Source organism: Sphaerodactylus townsendi, linkage group LG01, assembly GCF_021028975.2.
Source record: "Sphaerodactylus townsendi isolate TG3544 linkage group LG01, MPM_Stown_v2.3, whole genome shotgun sequence".
NCBI lineage: Eukaryota > Metazoa > Chordata > Lepidosauria > Squamata > Sphaerodactylidae > Sphaerodactylus > Sphaerodactylus townsendi.
The window spans coordinates 79033036-79046988 of record NC_059425.1 but is presented as its reverse complement, the minus strand read 5'-3'; the positions used below and the strand labels follow the sequence as shown (position 1 = coordinate 79046988).

General features: G+C 49.1%; 1 protein-coding gene across 1 annotated transcript in view; it reads right to left on the bottom strand.

The window, feature by feature from the left end:
• SRD5A2 (steroid 5 alpha-reductase 2) overlaps positions 1-13620 on the bottom strand; it is a 34766-nt gene extending 21146 nt beyond the window's left edge. The window contains exon 1 of the mRNA XM_048507478.1: positions 13310-13620. Coding sequence (XP_048363435.1) covers positions 13310-13620 — 311 coding nt within the window. The remainder of the gene's footprint in view (positions 1-13309) is intronic.
• Positions 13621-13953: the final 333 nt, after the last annotated feature.

Genomic DNA, 13953 nt, shown 5'->3' with positions numbered 1-13953 from the left:
ATCTATCTATCTATCTATCTATCTATCTATCTATCTATCTATCTATCTATCTATCTATCTATCTATCTATTTATCTATTTATTTATTTATTTATTTATTTATTTATTTATTTATTTATTTATTAAACTTTTATACCGCCCCATCCTCCAGGGGCTCTGGGCGGTGTACAGCATAAAACATGGTAAAACAAGTCACTAAAATCTTTAAAACAGCGGTAACAAACATTAATAGTAATCCATAAAATAGCTTTTTTAAAACTCATAAAACAGCAAAAACCTATAATACATATAATAAAAGGCCCCGACCCTAATCAATTCTAGTAAAACCTTACCCCCATGAGGGGGGATGGCAGGACCCTCAATATGAGGGGACTCCTGATGTAACTGCCCTAGGGGCAGGGGCAGTAAGGGCAGGGGCACCATATCAGCAGCTGGACACTCCAGCGTCTCGGTGGAACAACACAGTCTTTGACAGGCTCCCGCGGAACTCACCCAGGTCCCGCGAGGGCCCGGACAGCTGGAGGAAGTGGTGTCTCCACCACGGCCGGGCCAGTGCCGTCAGAAAGGTCTCTGGCCCGCGTGCGGGAGGCCAGCCGCGATTGCATAGAGGGGCCGGGACCACTAGTAGATTGGCCTCTGCAGAACGCAGAGGCCGAAGTTGGGGACATATGGGGTGATGCGGTCCCGAAGGTACGAGGGGTCCCAGGCCGCTGCGAAAGCCCTTTAAAGGTCAAAACCCACACCTTTTTTTTGAAGATGATTTATCCGAATGTTCAACCGAGCCAAATGCAGCTGTCGCGAGAACACAGGCTGGATGTGTTCTTCTTTGGAAGGCGCCTCCTGTGAGCAGGCGCAATGCCGTGACATGTTGGACCAGTTCTTAACTTCCGAATCAAACGCAAGGGAAGGCCAAGGCGACATGCCGAAGTTGCTAATAGGTCCAGCCTGGAGGTGACCGCTGCAATGGATCAAGCAGGTGGCCAGATCCGCCTTCGGGAGAGGAAGGGAGCCAACCGCTGGGCCTGGCGAAGATGGAGGGAAAATGCAGTCCGGGTTGTAATGCGGGCCACCTGGGTCTCCCATTGAGAGAGACGAATCCAGGTGCGGACTCCCCCAGATCATGCGAACAGAGGGGTCGGGCGCAATGAGACCCCCTCCCACACCGCCGGCTGGAAATCCCTAACCTCACCTCCCTGCCCGCGTCTAGCCAGAGAGATCTCCGCCTTCGATGGGATTCAGTTGCAACCTGCTCTGCCGCGAAATCCAACCAGCTACCGCCTCCAAACAATGCTGCAGAGCCGCAGGGCTGCAACCGCTTCCCCCTCCATCAACAGAATGAGCTGGAGTGTCATCAGCATATTGATGACAGATCAGCCTAAAGCCCGCACTCAACATTGAGCAAGTGGGGTCGCATATAGATGTTAAATAATAGCGGGATATAGCAGCGGGCCCTGCGTACTCCTGCAGCACTGGAAGCCGGCACCTCCGGGAGGCTTCATCCCTCGGCGCATCTCCTAATAACTTTGCTGGACTCTCGGGTCCCGGAGAGAAACGGTAAGGCAATCCACTGGAAGGACAGTGCCCCGCACTCGAAGCGCGCTACAGTAGGCGGTGGGTCAAAGGTCGTGGATCGACCATATCAAACGCCAGCGGGTAAGATCTAACAAAACCAGCAGCGCCGATCCGCCTGGTCGAAAGTTGCATACGGAGCGTGGTTCCGTGATGGCGCTACAAGAGCGTCTCCGTCATTCCCATGCCCAAAGTAACGGAAGCCTGGACTGGAAGGGGCTTCGAAAGCCAAGGGCGCGTCATCCAGGGAAACCCTTAGAAGTTGCTCCTAACATTACTCTCTCCACCACCTTCCCAGGTGAAACGAAAGCGATTCGAGACGGGCGGTAATTGGCCAGATCACCTGGATCTAACGATGGTCTTTTCAAGAGTGGGCGGATCTTACTGCCTCCTCTCGCCAACTCCATCCGAAAGACCCCTGCCTGCTCAAGGTTTTTCATTGATGATGTTCCAACAGATGGGGTCCAGAAGCCCGCCTCGCAAGCTTTTATAAGCCAGGGAGGGGCACGGATCCAGAGGACAGGTGCAGTAGGTCTAACAGCAAGCGTTTTAAGGCCCTGTCCACAGCGGGCTTCGAGTGCAGGGAGAACTGGGCCAAACTTAAATCCGAAGACGGGGCAAGGGAGCCTCCAGTTCACTTCAATTGTAGATAATCGGGCGTGGAAGGTCCTCGGGCTAAGCTAACGCGATTCTTTATCTGCAAAAAAGCTCATGAATGCCCTTACAGCTAATGCCAGCCAATCGATGATTTTGTAGACCTCTTCCGGATAAGCGCGAGGTCAAAGACCAAATTATACGAAATAATTTAAGCGCCGGGCGGAGCTAGCAGACGCAAGAGAGGAGGAGAAGAAAGCCCTCTTCGCCTTCTTCGTTGCCATCTCATAGGCCTTCATAAACGCCCTATAAGATGTTCGCTTGGCATAGCCATCAGCGAGATTTCCGCCACACTCGCTCTAGTCGCCTTAAGCATCCGCTTTCATATGCGGCGCAGAGCTCCTCGGTATACCAAGGAGCCTGCCGAACATCGGAAGAAGGCGAGAAAGAGGACGCCGGGGAGCAACAATCTCGATGGCATCGGAGAGCTCCGGGAGTTCCAGTCCTCCACCTGCTCAATATCGGCGAGTGTGCCCGGCGGGTTCAGTGGTCCCGCATGGAGCATTCTCCAGGAAACCAATCGGATCCATAAGTCTCCGGCGCTGGCTGGTGCATAAATCAGCCCCTCGCCTGAAGACGGGTTTTGGCGTGGCAGGGCCATCCAAACCTTCAAGGCGAATGAATGGCTCAGGACATTCATGGCATTCTATCCGTGAGAGGATATGACTCATATTAACCCCAAACCAAAGACCAAATCCAGCGTGGTTGGCCGGGCCTCGCTTGGAGTGGGGCCAGAATCCAATTACCAAGGAGAGGCCTGAATATAGTGCCGCCATGGATGACACACCAGGTCCGGTGAGCCATTCGTAGCATGAGGATACGGTGTCGGCATGGGACGATTAAAGTCCCCAGAACAATAAGACTGGGAACCGTGAATTGCCCAGATCCCGCCACCACCTCCAGCAGCCGCGAGCAGCGTGCTGTCCCCTGGTTAGCAGCTTCAGGCCGCACCGGGTACAATTTCGTAGGAGGACCATGAATCACCTCTCCACCGCCAACCACTCTAGAGCCGACTACACTCCATGCCGGCAATCTCTCTCTGGGATGGGGGCCAGCTCTGAAGGGAATGGAATCACGGATGAACATGCAGCCACACCTCCCCCCCGAAGCCCTGTTGTTCGGGTGGCTGGTGGAGGCATCGCCAACCCGGGTGGCCGTGGACTCTCGCCTAAGCAAGCGACAGTTGCTCTACACCCTCACGCACTCCAGGTTTTCAGTGGATACAAGCCAGGTCCATCTGTTGGGGCTTCGGAGATGTAATCTCCGGAGCACAGCCGTTTTATTGTTGATGGACCTGGCATTGATCAGCACTCCCAGCTAATGGCGAAGCAGAGTAACCTCCTGGAACTCTGCCACCGTCTGCCTCTTTTGGGATAGGGTCGGAGGAGTCAGAAGGCTTAACGGTGCATGACCCATTGAGATCTTGTTCGCCTTTCTATCATATGGCCGCCGCCACCGCTATATCTACCCCATCCCATCAATACCGGGATCCCCTGCCCCAAAGTAGTAGGTGCCCCATTGTTCAGGCCAGCTCTCCCCAAAACCTACCTGCTTAGCCTGCGCTTAACTACTACCACACTCAAGCCAGGCAGACCAACAGGAGGGGTCTGTCCCAGGCAGGGCTGAGCAGGCTGGCTGCCTTGGGCTGCTGGTGGAACTCCTGTTGTAGCTGCCAGGCCCCACCCCCCTGCAGGTGTTCCCAATGGGGTGGGTGGGGAAGGACTCTCACTCCTTCCCAGTGGCAGCAGGCGGCAGCTCACCCGGGGTGGACTTCCTGCTTGGCTTGAGCAGGCAGGCAGGCAGGCAGACCAACAGGAGGGTCTGTCCATCCAGGCAGGGGCTGAAACAGGCTGGCTGCCTTGGAGGCTGCTGGGTGGAACTCCTGTTGTAGCTGCCAGGCCCCACCCCTGCAGGTGTTCCCAATGGGGTGGGTGGGGAAGGACTCTCACTCCTTCCCAGTGGCAGCAGGCGGCAGCTCACCTGGTGGACTTCTGGCTCTTGGCAGGCAGGCAGGCAGGCACGACCAACAGGAGTGGTGGTCTGTCCCAGTGCAGGCTGAACAGGCTGGCTGCCTTGGGCTGCTGGTGGAACTCCCTGTTGTAGCTGCCAGGCCCCACCCCCTGCAGGTGTGTTCCTTCTAATGGGGTGGGTGGGGAAGGGACTCTCACTCCCTCTCCCAGTGGCAGCAGGCGGCAGCTCACCCGGTGGACTTCTGCTTGGCAGGCAGGCAGGCAGGCAGACCAACAGGAGGGTCTGTCCCAGGCAGGGCTGAACAGGCTGGCTGCCTTGGGCTGCTGGTGGAACTCCTGTTGTAGCTGCCAGGCCCCACCCCCTGCAGGTGTTCCCAATGGGGTGGGTGGGGAAGGACTCTCACTCCTTCCCAGTGGCAGCAGGCGGCAGCTCACCCGGTGGACTTCTGCTTGGTAGTGGCAGGCAGGCAGACCAACAGGAGGGTCTGGGTCCCAGGCAGGTGGGCTGGAACAGGCTGGCTGCCTTGGGCTGCTGGTGGAACTCCTGTTGTAGCTGCCAGGCCCCACCCCCTGCAGGTGTTCCCAATGGGGTGGGTGGGGAAGGACTCTCACTCCTTCCCAGTGGCAGCAGGCGGCAGCTCACCCGGTGGACTTCTGCTTGGCAGGCAGGCAGGCAGGCAGACCAACAGGAGGGTCTGTCCCAGGCAGGGCTGAACAGGCTGAACAGGCTGGCTCCTATAAGGGAAGGTTGGGCCCGCCCCTTCTCAGCAGCATGGTGCAGGCAAACGGGGCAAGGCTAGGAGTGCTGCCGACCATGTCAGCTTCCTATACATGTCTGTGGGCGGATGGTGTGATCTGTGAGGGTGCTCAGGGTTGCAGCAGATCTGTTCAGGACATGGTAGGAATGGTGCTGGCACCTCCCCAGCCCCCAGCAGATTCTGACTCCTGTATTGGGGCAGCCAGGCCCAGTGGGCAGGATGTCTGAAACTCCTGCTTGGAGGTTCTCTGGCTGATTAGAGTTGCTGGTGGAAACAGGAGGGTCTTCACATATTGTGGGTGTGGAAGACTTGTCCTCTCCTTGGCGATGGTGCCTGCCTCACCTTTATGCCTTTGACTTGCCAGAGGGACCAAGAGAAGTTGGGCAGGCTGCTGCAGAGCATGAAGGCATGGAGCCCAGCAGACAAGCAGCCCAGAGAGGTGAAGGAGGAGGAGGGAGCTGTAAGAGCAGCACCAGCTGCCTTGCCATGAACACAGTTGCAGCAGCAAACAGGCTGCCAAGTGGGAGGCAGGGAGATGGGACACGCTGGCAATGGAGGCCACCAGGGCAAAGGTCCTCCACCGGACAAGAGGTGGTAGCTCATCTAAGCAGCCTATTGCTCTGATGGAGAACATTAAGGAGCTGCAGGTGCTGCTTGGGTTTGCTTTGGTCTCTTGAAGGAGGGTGAGTGCCACTGAGGGGCCCTGTGGGAAGCCAAGGTGCACCAGAGCCTCACTTTCTCCCCAAGGGCAGAGCACGCAGCAGAGCAGTCAGATTTTGTAGCAGCTTTCTGAGTCATGCTTTGCCAACTTACAACCCTTCTTGGGATAGAAGGAGCTGCTTGCTCTTGGCAACCAGAGCCAGAAGCTGTGCTTGCTTTAGGTGCCATTTTCTGTAGATAGACCCTTGGATGCATCCTCCCTTTCTGCACAAAACCATCATTGTGTCACTGATTTGACACAGGGTTTTTTTAAGAAAAGATTTTTCTAACTGTAGCAAGGATACCCTCCACTATGTCCAACATGGGATGAGTGGCAATGGTTCAGGCATATTGCTCTGATTATTGTGCTAGGAATAAAACCAGGTGCCTCTTTTTTAAAGTAGCTGCAAAGGCCCCAGGAGCGCACAAAGTTAGGATTTTATGCTGTATTGGAAATTTTATGCTGTACACTGCCCGGAGCACTCGGGGATGGGGCGGTATAAAAATCAAACTAATAAATAAATAAATAATAAATACATAAATACACAGAGAAAAGTATAAGATAACCTCCAATCTCCAACCTCCAGTCTTACTTAAGTTTTGAATGACACAGCTTCTCCCAACGAATGGCAGATTGCCCTGAGAATGTTCCCACTGGGGTCATTAGCTCCCACATGTCAGAACTACTATTTCCAGGCTTCCTTCGGAACATGGGGTGACTGCTGTACCAGCCTCTGTGTAGTATTATGTCCTTTGAAGATTCGCACTTGTAAAATGTCACTGAAACGCTCTTTTCACTAGCCTTTAATTTCCAGGATTTAACTTGTACTGCAGTTTGGCTAGAAAACAGTAAGGAAGGTTGCCAGAAAACCCACCACAACCAGTTGATAGTTTTATTTATTTATTTATTTTATTCTTTAGACTTTTATACCGCCCCATCCCCGAGTTTACGATGAGGCAGAGTTGAAGTGGGGATGGAAAAGGCGATCCATCCATGTTTCAAATGTTCACTGCCATTCTTCTGCAGATTGTTATTTGATATTTATGAAAAAGGAACAGTTTGTTCCTGGGGCTATAATGTGTGTTGTATATCTGCCTGAAATAGTGAGAAATATGCCAACTATAACTGAAAACTTCAAAAGTAAGTTACTTCAATGGTGCAGAAAGTTCCAGGATTTATTATGAGGTCATAACTGTGGGAAGAACAAAAGGAGCTTTTTGGTGTTGTGTTAGAATGGAACATAAATGTCATAACTGTGTAGAAGTCAACACTCCACCACTCATGTACCAAAAGTAAAAACTCCACCCCCCATATGCTGAAAGGCAAAAATACTATTTGTGTCAAACCATCCATAAAATAATCAAAAAGGGATAAAAGCAAGCTGGTGAATATTTGGGCTTTTCATCCACAGTAGTAAAAAATGAATCTAGAACGTTGTACTTAATTTATACTCAGCGTTTTTGGACCTGTATTCCAGCATCATACTGCAGTCACATTTCCATGCTTTATTGTGCAAACAGGAATCTAGTAAAACTTTGAAAAATATTTTATTTTAAAGCTTAATTAAATCATAAACTTGTGAAATATAGAACAGTCACTGAATGTCTCACTGTATCCCATCTGATGACTCTTCATGTACGTAAGTGCTGTCAAGTTGCAACCAACTTAAGGCAACCCCAGCATGGAGCTTTCAAGGCAAGTGAGAATCAGAGGTGATTTGCCATTGCCTTCCACTATAGTCTTTCTTGATGGTCTCCCATCCAAGTACCAACTCTGCTTAGTTTCCACGATCTGACATGATCAAGCTGTATCATGCTACATTCCCTCCTGATGACTTACCATCAGTAAAGGAAAGCTGATAAAATTTAAATTCTATTTCTCATTGACGTGCCATAGGAGGCGATGTATAATAAAAGGTAAAGACATGTGCAAGAAATATAGGGGAGCTGCACAGGATTCCCATTTCAAGTTTTTCAAGGCTTGAAATCCACTCCTATGTAGACTTTTTGAGGAGCAAATCCCATTAAACTCACTCAATTCTGTCTATGGGCTGTAAGCACTTTGATCTCCACAAGTCATTCCCATACCATATTCAGCTTGTACTCATACTTTCACTCATAGGCACCTGTTGGAGGAGATGACTGCAGGGGTGTCTGCATTTTCAAGGACATGGTCTAGCCTAGCATGGAGGTTCTGAACTGGGACTGTGAAGAAGCTGCTATTTTGATGTGCCAAGAAGATGGAAACTCTACTATTTCAGGACATCTACCAGTCACAACAGGGTAATAAGAAAAGACATCAACAAGTGTCTCCCCCAGGTTTCTGACTTTCTAAACCACCATATATTTGACTCCTTCCTGACCAATGTTTCAATTGTTGTTACTGTGTCTTTGTATGTATTTTATGCAGTGGCGCAGTTTCCACAGGGTGGGGTGGGGAAAAAGGCCCGGGCCCCTGTTAAGTTACGTGGGGAATGAAAATTATCCTCACATCCCTCCCTCTTCCCCCCTTGGCTGGGCGGAGGCTGAAAGAACGGCTTTGTGGGGCTGCTGCCTGGCACCCCTAGGTCCGGCCCTGTCCTGCCAGGCCTGGCAGAGGCCATAGCCAAGCGCCCCTTAGCCCCGCCCAGCCCCCCATGCTGCCCGGGACTGCCACCGGATCAGATAAGTGGGGCGTGGTGGGGACGTAGCTACCACGAGGCATGGGGGTGGCCATTTTGCCCCGGGCCCCATTTTCCCCTGCTATGTTTCTGATTTTATGTCTGTTTTTAATTGTATTAATGATGAATGTGTTTTTGAGGAGTAATTTTAATGGTTTTAAATTATGATTTTATCATATATGCTTTAATTTGTTGTAAGGGCAAACAGGGACATAAATTTTGTAAAATAAATAAATGTAGATCTCTTTTGCTCCCCATATTCAGTTTGTTGCTAAATCATGGTGTGCATCCCTTCCTTAGGTAAAATACAGCTCTTCTTCTCTATCACCTCAGCAGAAACTTTAGTTCCTTCTAGTGTGGTCATGTCTCATATTACTACTTCAACCTCCTCTCTGTTTTTTTGTGGTCTCACCTTGGCCCCTTGATCTTTCTGCAGCACTCTGCCACTAAAATAATTTATCTTTGTGTCCATTCCTGAAACCGGCACAAAATAGAAGGCATGGCTTATGTCTGTCATTATCTTCGAGACCTGTGCAGCTATCAGTCAGATCCAAGACTAACTCCTCAATCACTAGTGCCAAGGTGCTCAGTGTGTGCACAATATGCGTGGCCAATCACAATTCTCACTTTTGCTTGTGATCAGGCTAACATCTTCACAGACAGACATCTTTGGCACTCACACCATAAAGGTTGGTTACCCCTGTCTTAGATTAGAACTTCCTTGGGGGTAAGGACCTGCTTTCTGTATTTTGCAAAGGGAAATTTTGAAGGTGCTACATAAACATAATGATCTTTGGTGATTATGACTAGAAAGAGTGTAGAATTCCAATGTGATTTATAATAAATAACTGGGTCTACAAAGCTTTGAACCATAATTCAACAAGATACATCTTCAGCAGTTATATAATCAGTAATGTCCTGTGAAATCACTCTTCCTTGAGAAGTGAATTAAAAATATGCCTCATCTGGCAATGAAGTTACTGAAATTAAACTTCTCACTTGAGGGAATGTCATCAGGTGCCTAACAGTCATTTGTGCACTTCTTGTTTGCCGTGCCATTCTGTGATTCCCAGTGGGCTGTCCTGGCATTTCTTTGTACCCCACAGCTTACCCCAAGCCTAGCTGCCATTTTGCTTGCCCCTTTTGGGTCAGGAGGTTGTTTGCCACCTGTTTTTTTAAAAAGCTGTTTTCACAATTTATCATGCCTGCAATAGATCAAAAGTATTAAGATTTTTTAAAATCTCCCATGCCACTTAGTCATATAGTGCTAGATGTTGCCTTCCTTGATTAACATAAGCAAGACAAAAAGAAGCCCCATGAATCCCCCAGAAATGCTGGTGGGGGTGTGCCCGGAACTGCACCTGTGTGGGCAAGGGAAGGTGGCGAGGACCGGAAAACTCAAAGGAAGCAAAGGACACACTGGTCTGCTTCACTTTCCCTACATAAGCAAGGGGGGAAATCATACTTTGCCTGCTTTCACCACCTGCTTCCACAAACATTGCTAAAGGCCTGAGTCACTCTTTTGGGCCACCAGATTTCTAAATTAAATAATGTAAAACTCCATGTCTAGAGAGGACATCTGGAAAGTGATCAAAAGCAGCAGAAGAGGAAGAGTAGCTGAGGTGGGAAGAATGACCTGGAGCAGTGTATTGGACATACAGCAGACAGGTTGGTGGTTACAGGAAATGCGACTTTCTGATAGCCACAGAGTGGGTACCATTGATCCATCACATACAAGTAAGCAAGGGAGGGAGAGTCTTTCCCTTAGAGTTTGACTCTTAAAAATGGCTATTGTATTAACAATCTTTCCCTCTCCAGCATGTGCTACCCATGTCTCTCACAGGGGTCACATGGCAAATGTGCTCATATTTGCTGGCATAATACTACCACACTATTTGAATGATATTGTGCCAATATCACTACATGTAGCACAACCACATTATTTGGTGACTTAACAGCTATTCCACTGTTAGCCAGTGTGGTGCGGTGGTTAAGAGTGTTTGACTAATACCTGGGATCTGTGTTCAAATTTCCATTTGTGCCAAGTGTCATGGAAGTTTGTGCGCTGATCTTCTCATATTCTCTCAGCCTAACTTACCTCACAGGGTTGTTGTGAGGATAAAATGGAGAGGGAAATGGTATAAGCAGCTTTGGGTTCCTATGGTGTGAAAGGCAGGGGATAAATGAAATAAATAGATACTGCCAACCAAAAAATCAGTACCTCCTTTCACCTCAGAGGATCACAGCCTTGCTCCAAAGAACAGCACAAACTACAGATAACATTCTTATGCAACTGCTTACAGGAGATGGGTGAGTATTTAACCAAGGACTATAGTTTCTCCCTCAACTGGTGGATCTTAAAGTGTCAGAAGTCCTAAGAAAGGAGGGAACTTGGAGGATCATATAGGTGTGATTCAGATGTGCACCCCGCCATCATGTACCACTGATTACACTTCAACTGTATCTCATGGGTCTTTCTAGACAGCCTTCCAACAGGAGTAAAGGTGTGGATACAGCCACTTAAGACAACAGTATCAAACATGAGCTGAGCTGACAACACTTCCAGTTGTTTCTGGGTTATGAACTTCAATCAAAGTGTTGCTAGCTATTTGATAGCACCCCTCCAGTGACTACTTGAAAGCAGCAGCTAGCTGCAACCTGTTCATTAAGAAGTGGAAGTGCTCTCCTGAATAAGGATGCTTAGAATTAGGTTGCACTTCCAGCCTCATACTAAGAGAAACACCGCACAAAGCCTGTTGACTACAATAGAGAACAAATAAAAGCGAATCTTTGCTCAAAATTGTACTATCAGTTAAGATTACCAAATAATGTTTTAGCCAAGGAGTCAACTTTTCTTCTTTTTGAGAGCCAGTGGACTATAGCAGTTAAGAGCAGGTGGACTCTAATATGGAAATTTGGGTTAGTTTCCTGACTCCTACACATGAAGCCTGCTGGGTGATCTTGGGCTAGTCACACTTTCCTCAAAATTCTCTGAGCCCCACTTACCTCAAAAGGTGTCCGAGGAAGGGAAGGTCTTTGTAAGTCACTTTGAGACTCTTTAAAGATTGAGAAAAGTAGGGTATAAATTCAAACTCTCTTTCTTCAGCAATGTAAACTAACCAATTTTATTAAGTTTGTCTTTTACACAGTTTTATTCATTTCCATTCATTTGAAGAGTCTGCTAAAATCACATTCTGGTTTAATCTGAAGAAGCCAAAAACAAATGTCATATCTTTATATAACTTGAGTGTTATTGGCAGCATTCTCCACTTACAAAATTATTGGGCATATCCATCTTATTCTTGTCAACACTGAAGTGTTGATAGCCAGACTAAACCATTTTCATTTACTTCAAAAAATGAAATTACACTTAACATGACATTTACAGAGTGCCTTTTACACAGATTAAAAGTATTATTTGTGCCAGTTCTTTAACAATCAGACTAGCAGACTTATCTGAAATGGAAAGTTAGAGTGTACTATAACAATCACACTGAGTTTGAAATCAAGTCCTGTTATCAGTAATGATGGGGTGGGGGTGGGGAGGGAAGACTGAGAAAAGGCATGAAAAGGTCAAGTCTCCAGCAAATTCAGAAGCAAGTGCTCTAAAGTGGGGAAAATGTTGACAGAGCCACTCATGGGGTTTCCTGTGTAATAAGTAATGCTTCCTTAAGTTTATAAGTAGTTCTGCGTTAAGTTTTAATAGAAATATTTTCTATGTAAGAAATGTGTTATGGCCTCCCCTCCCCTTTTGTAACTATTTTTATTCATTAGCACTTCTATTTTGTATTTTAAACATCTTGGTTTATTAGACTTAGAGACCAGCATACATATAGTTGTAAAGAGAAAAGGACTGAAGAATAATTCCAACAATAATCACAAGTGCAAATTACAAAAAATAAAACTTTGCAAGCTTGTCGCATGTGCAGGGACAAGCAGACAGTTTCACCTGCTCTAATTTATCTACTTCAATTTTACCCTCCTTTCTCCCCAGTTGAGACCCAATATAGCTTGCACTGTTTAACTTGCACCCACTTTTGAAAGGAGCCTGGTTTTGAACAGAACACAGCTCAGTGCAAAAACCTGTGTGTTGCATGCAGAAGGTCCCAGGTTCAATGCCTGGCCTCTCCAGTTAAAAGGACCAGGTAAGGCATAACATGAAAAGCTTCTACCTAGAACTCTGGGGAGCCACTGCCAGTCTGAGTAGACAATACTGACCTCAATTAACTGATGGTCTGATTCAGTATAAGGCAGCTGATGTAAGTATGGTCATGTGAACCTGGAAAAGGTGAAATCTGAACTAGCCACTTGATTTGGGGGGGAAAATCAGTCCTCCTTAGGATATGAAAGAGAATACAAGGAGATAAGAAACAGAAATCCTGAATATTTCACTCATCCCCAAGATACCATTTTCATGCAAATCTTATGTATGCTATTCAAAAGCAAGCCTAACAGTATCATTCAGAATTAACACCTTTATTAAGCTTTTGATGACACTGCAAGGGACTTCCTCGCAATGAATGCTTATGCAACAGCAAGTCCCACTTTCTTCAGTGGGCTTACTTACAAATCAGCAAGCACAAGACTTCAGCCTTATTGTTCTCATCTGAAAGTGTATACCTGACAGCAACATTTGTTCCCCCAAGTCAATCCTAACATTTACTCAGAAGCCCGACCGAGATCCCACCTGTTTAATAAGGCGGCTCAGAATTGCCGCAAAAGCCGGTTCTCCCTTGTTGCATTCATAGGGGCAATTCCTAGGAAGTGTATTTAGCCCTACACGTGTAACCCAGAACACCGCGGGCATCACTTGGGAAGACTCTTGCATCAGGTGGGGCACTCCAAATTGCTCCCCCAAAATGCAGCCCCACAGAACCCCCTGGCACTTCAGCAAAAGCAGCCATTCTTCTTGCTCCAAGGAACGCACTTTCTCTAGAGCAAGAAGCCAACCAGATGCGCTGCCGCTAGACGGGACAGCTGCCCCCTCCGTTCTCTCTCACCTGTGAAAGTAGTGCCCGCAAAACATGCCGACCAGCAGCCGGCAGCCGAGCGGCGCGAAACGCGGCGGGCTGCGCAGCGCCAGCAAGAGCGCGGGCACCAGGAAAGCCGGCAGCTCCTGCAGGAACCAGGCGCATTTGGCGGGCAGGTGGCGGCGTTGTTGTTCCCGCAGGGGCTGCTGCTCCTCCTCGGCCGCCACCTCCGCGTGCTTCCCGTAGCGAGTCGGCGTGTGGCAGTAGAGCCCCAGGATGAGCAGCCCCAGGGCTACCAGGACGCCGCTGAGGGCCACCACTAGGCAGGGTGAGCACTGCATCCTCCTCGCGCGGCGGCGCTCCGACGTAACGCAGGCGGCGGCCGGGCGGCCCTGCCATTAATAGAGCCCCCCTCGCTACCTCCCCTCCCGGGGGTGGGTGGGTTTAGCTTGGAACGCGGCGTGGTGGAGCCCCCACCCCGCCCGACACGAGCCGCAACCTGCCTCCCCGTCCCGCCCCCTCTCCCTGTCGCTCGGGTCATTGACTGGACAGGCGGACGCCGCCGCTTTCCCTCAAGAGAGCCAGATGCCCCGGCCGGGACCCCCAGGAAACAGCCTTCTGCATCCAGCCCGCCCCCCCCCCCCCCCCCACACACACACACACTACCCCCTCAG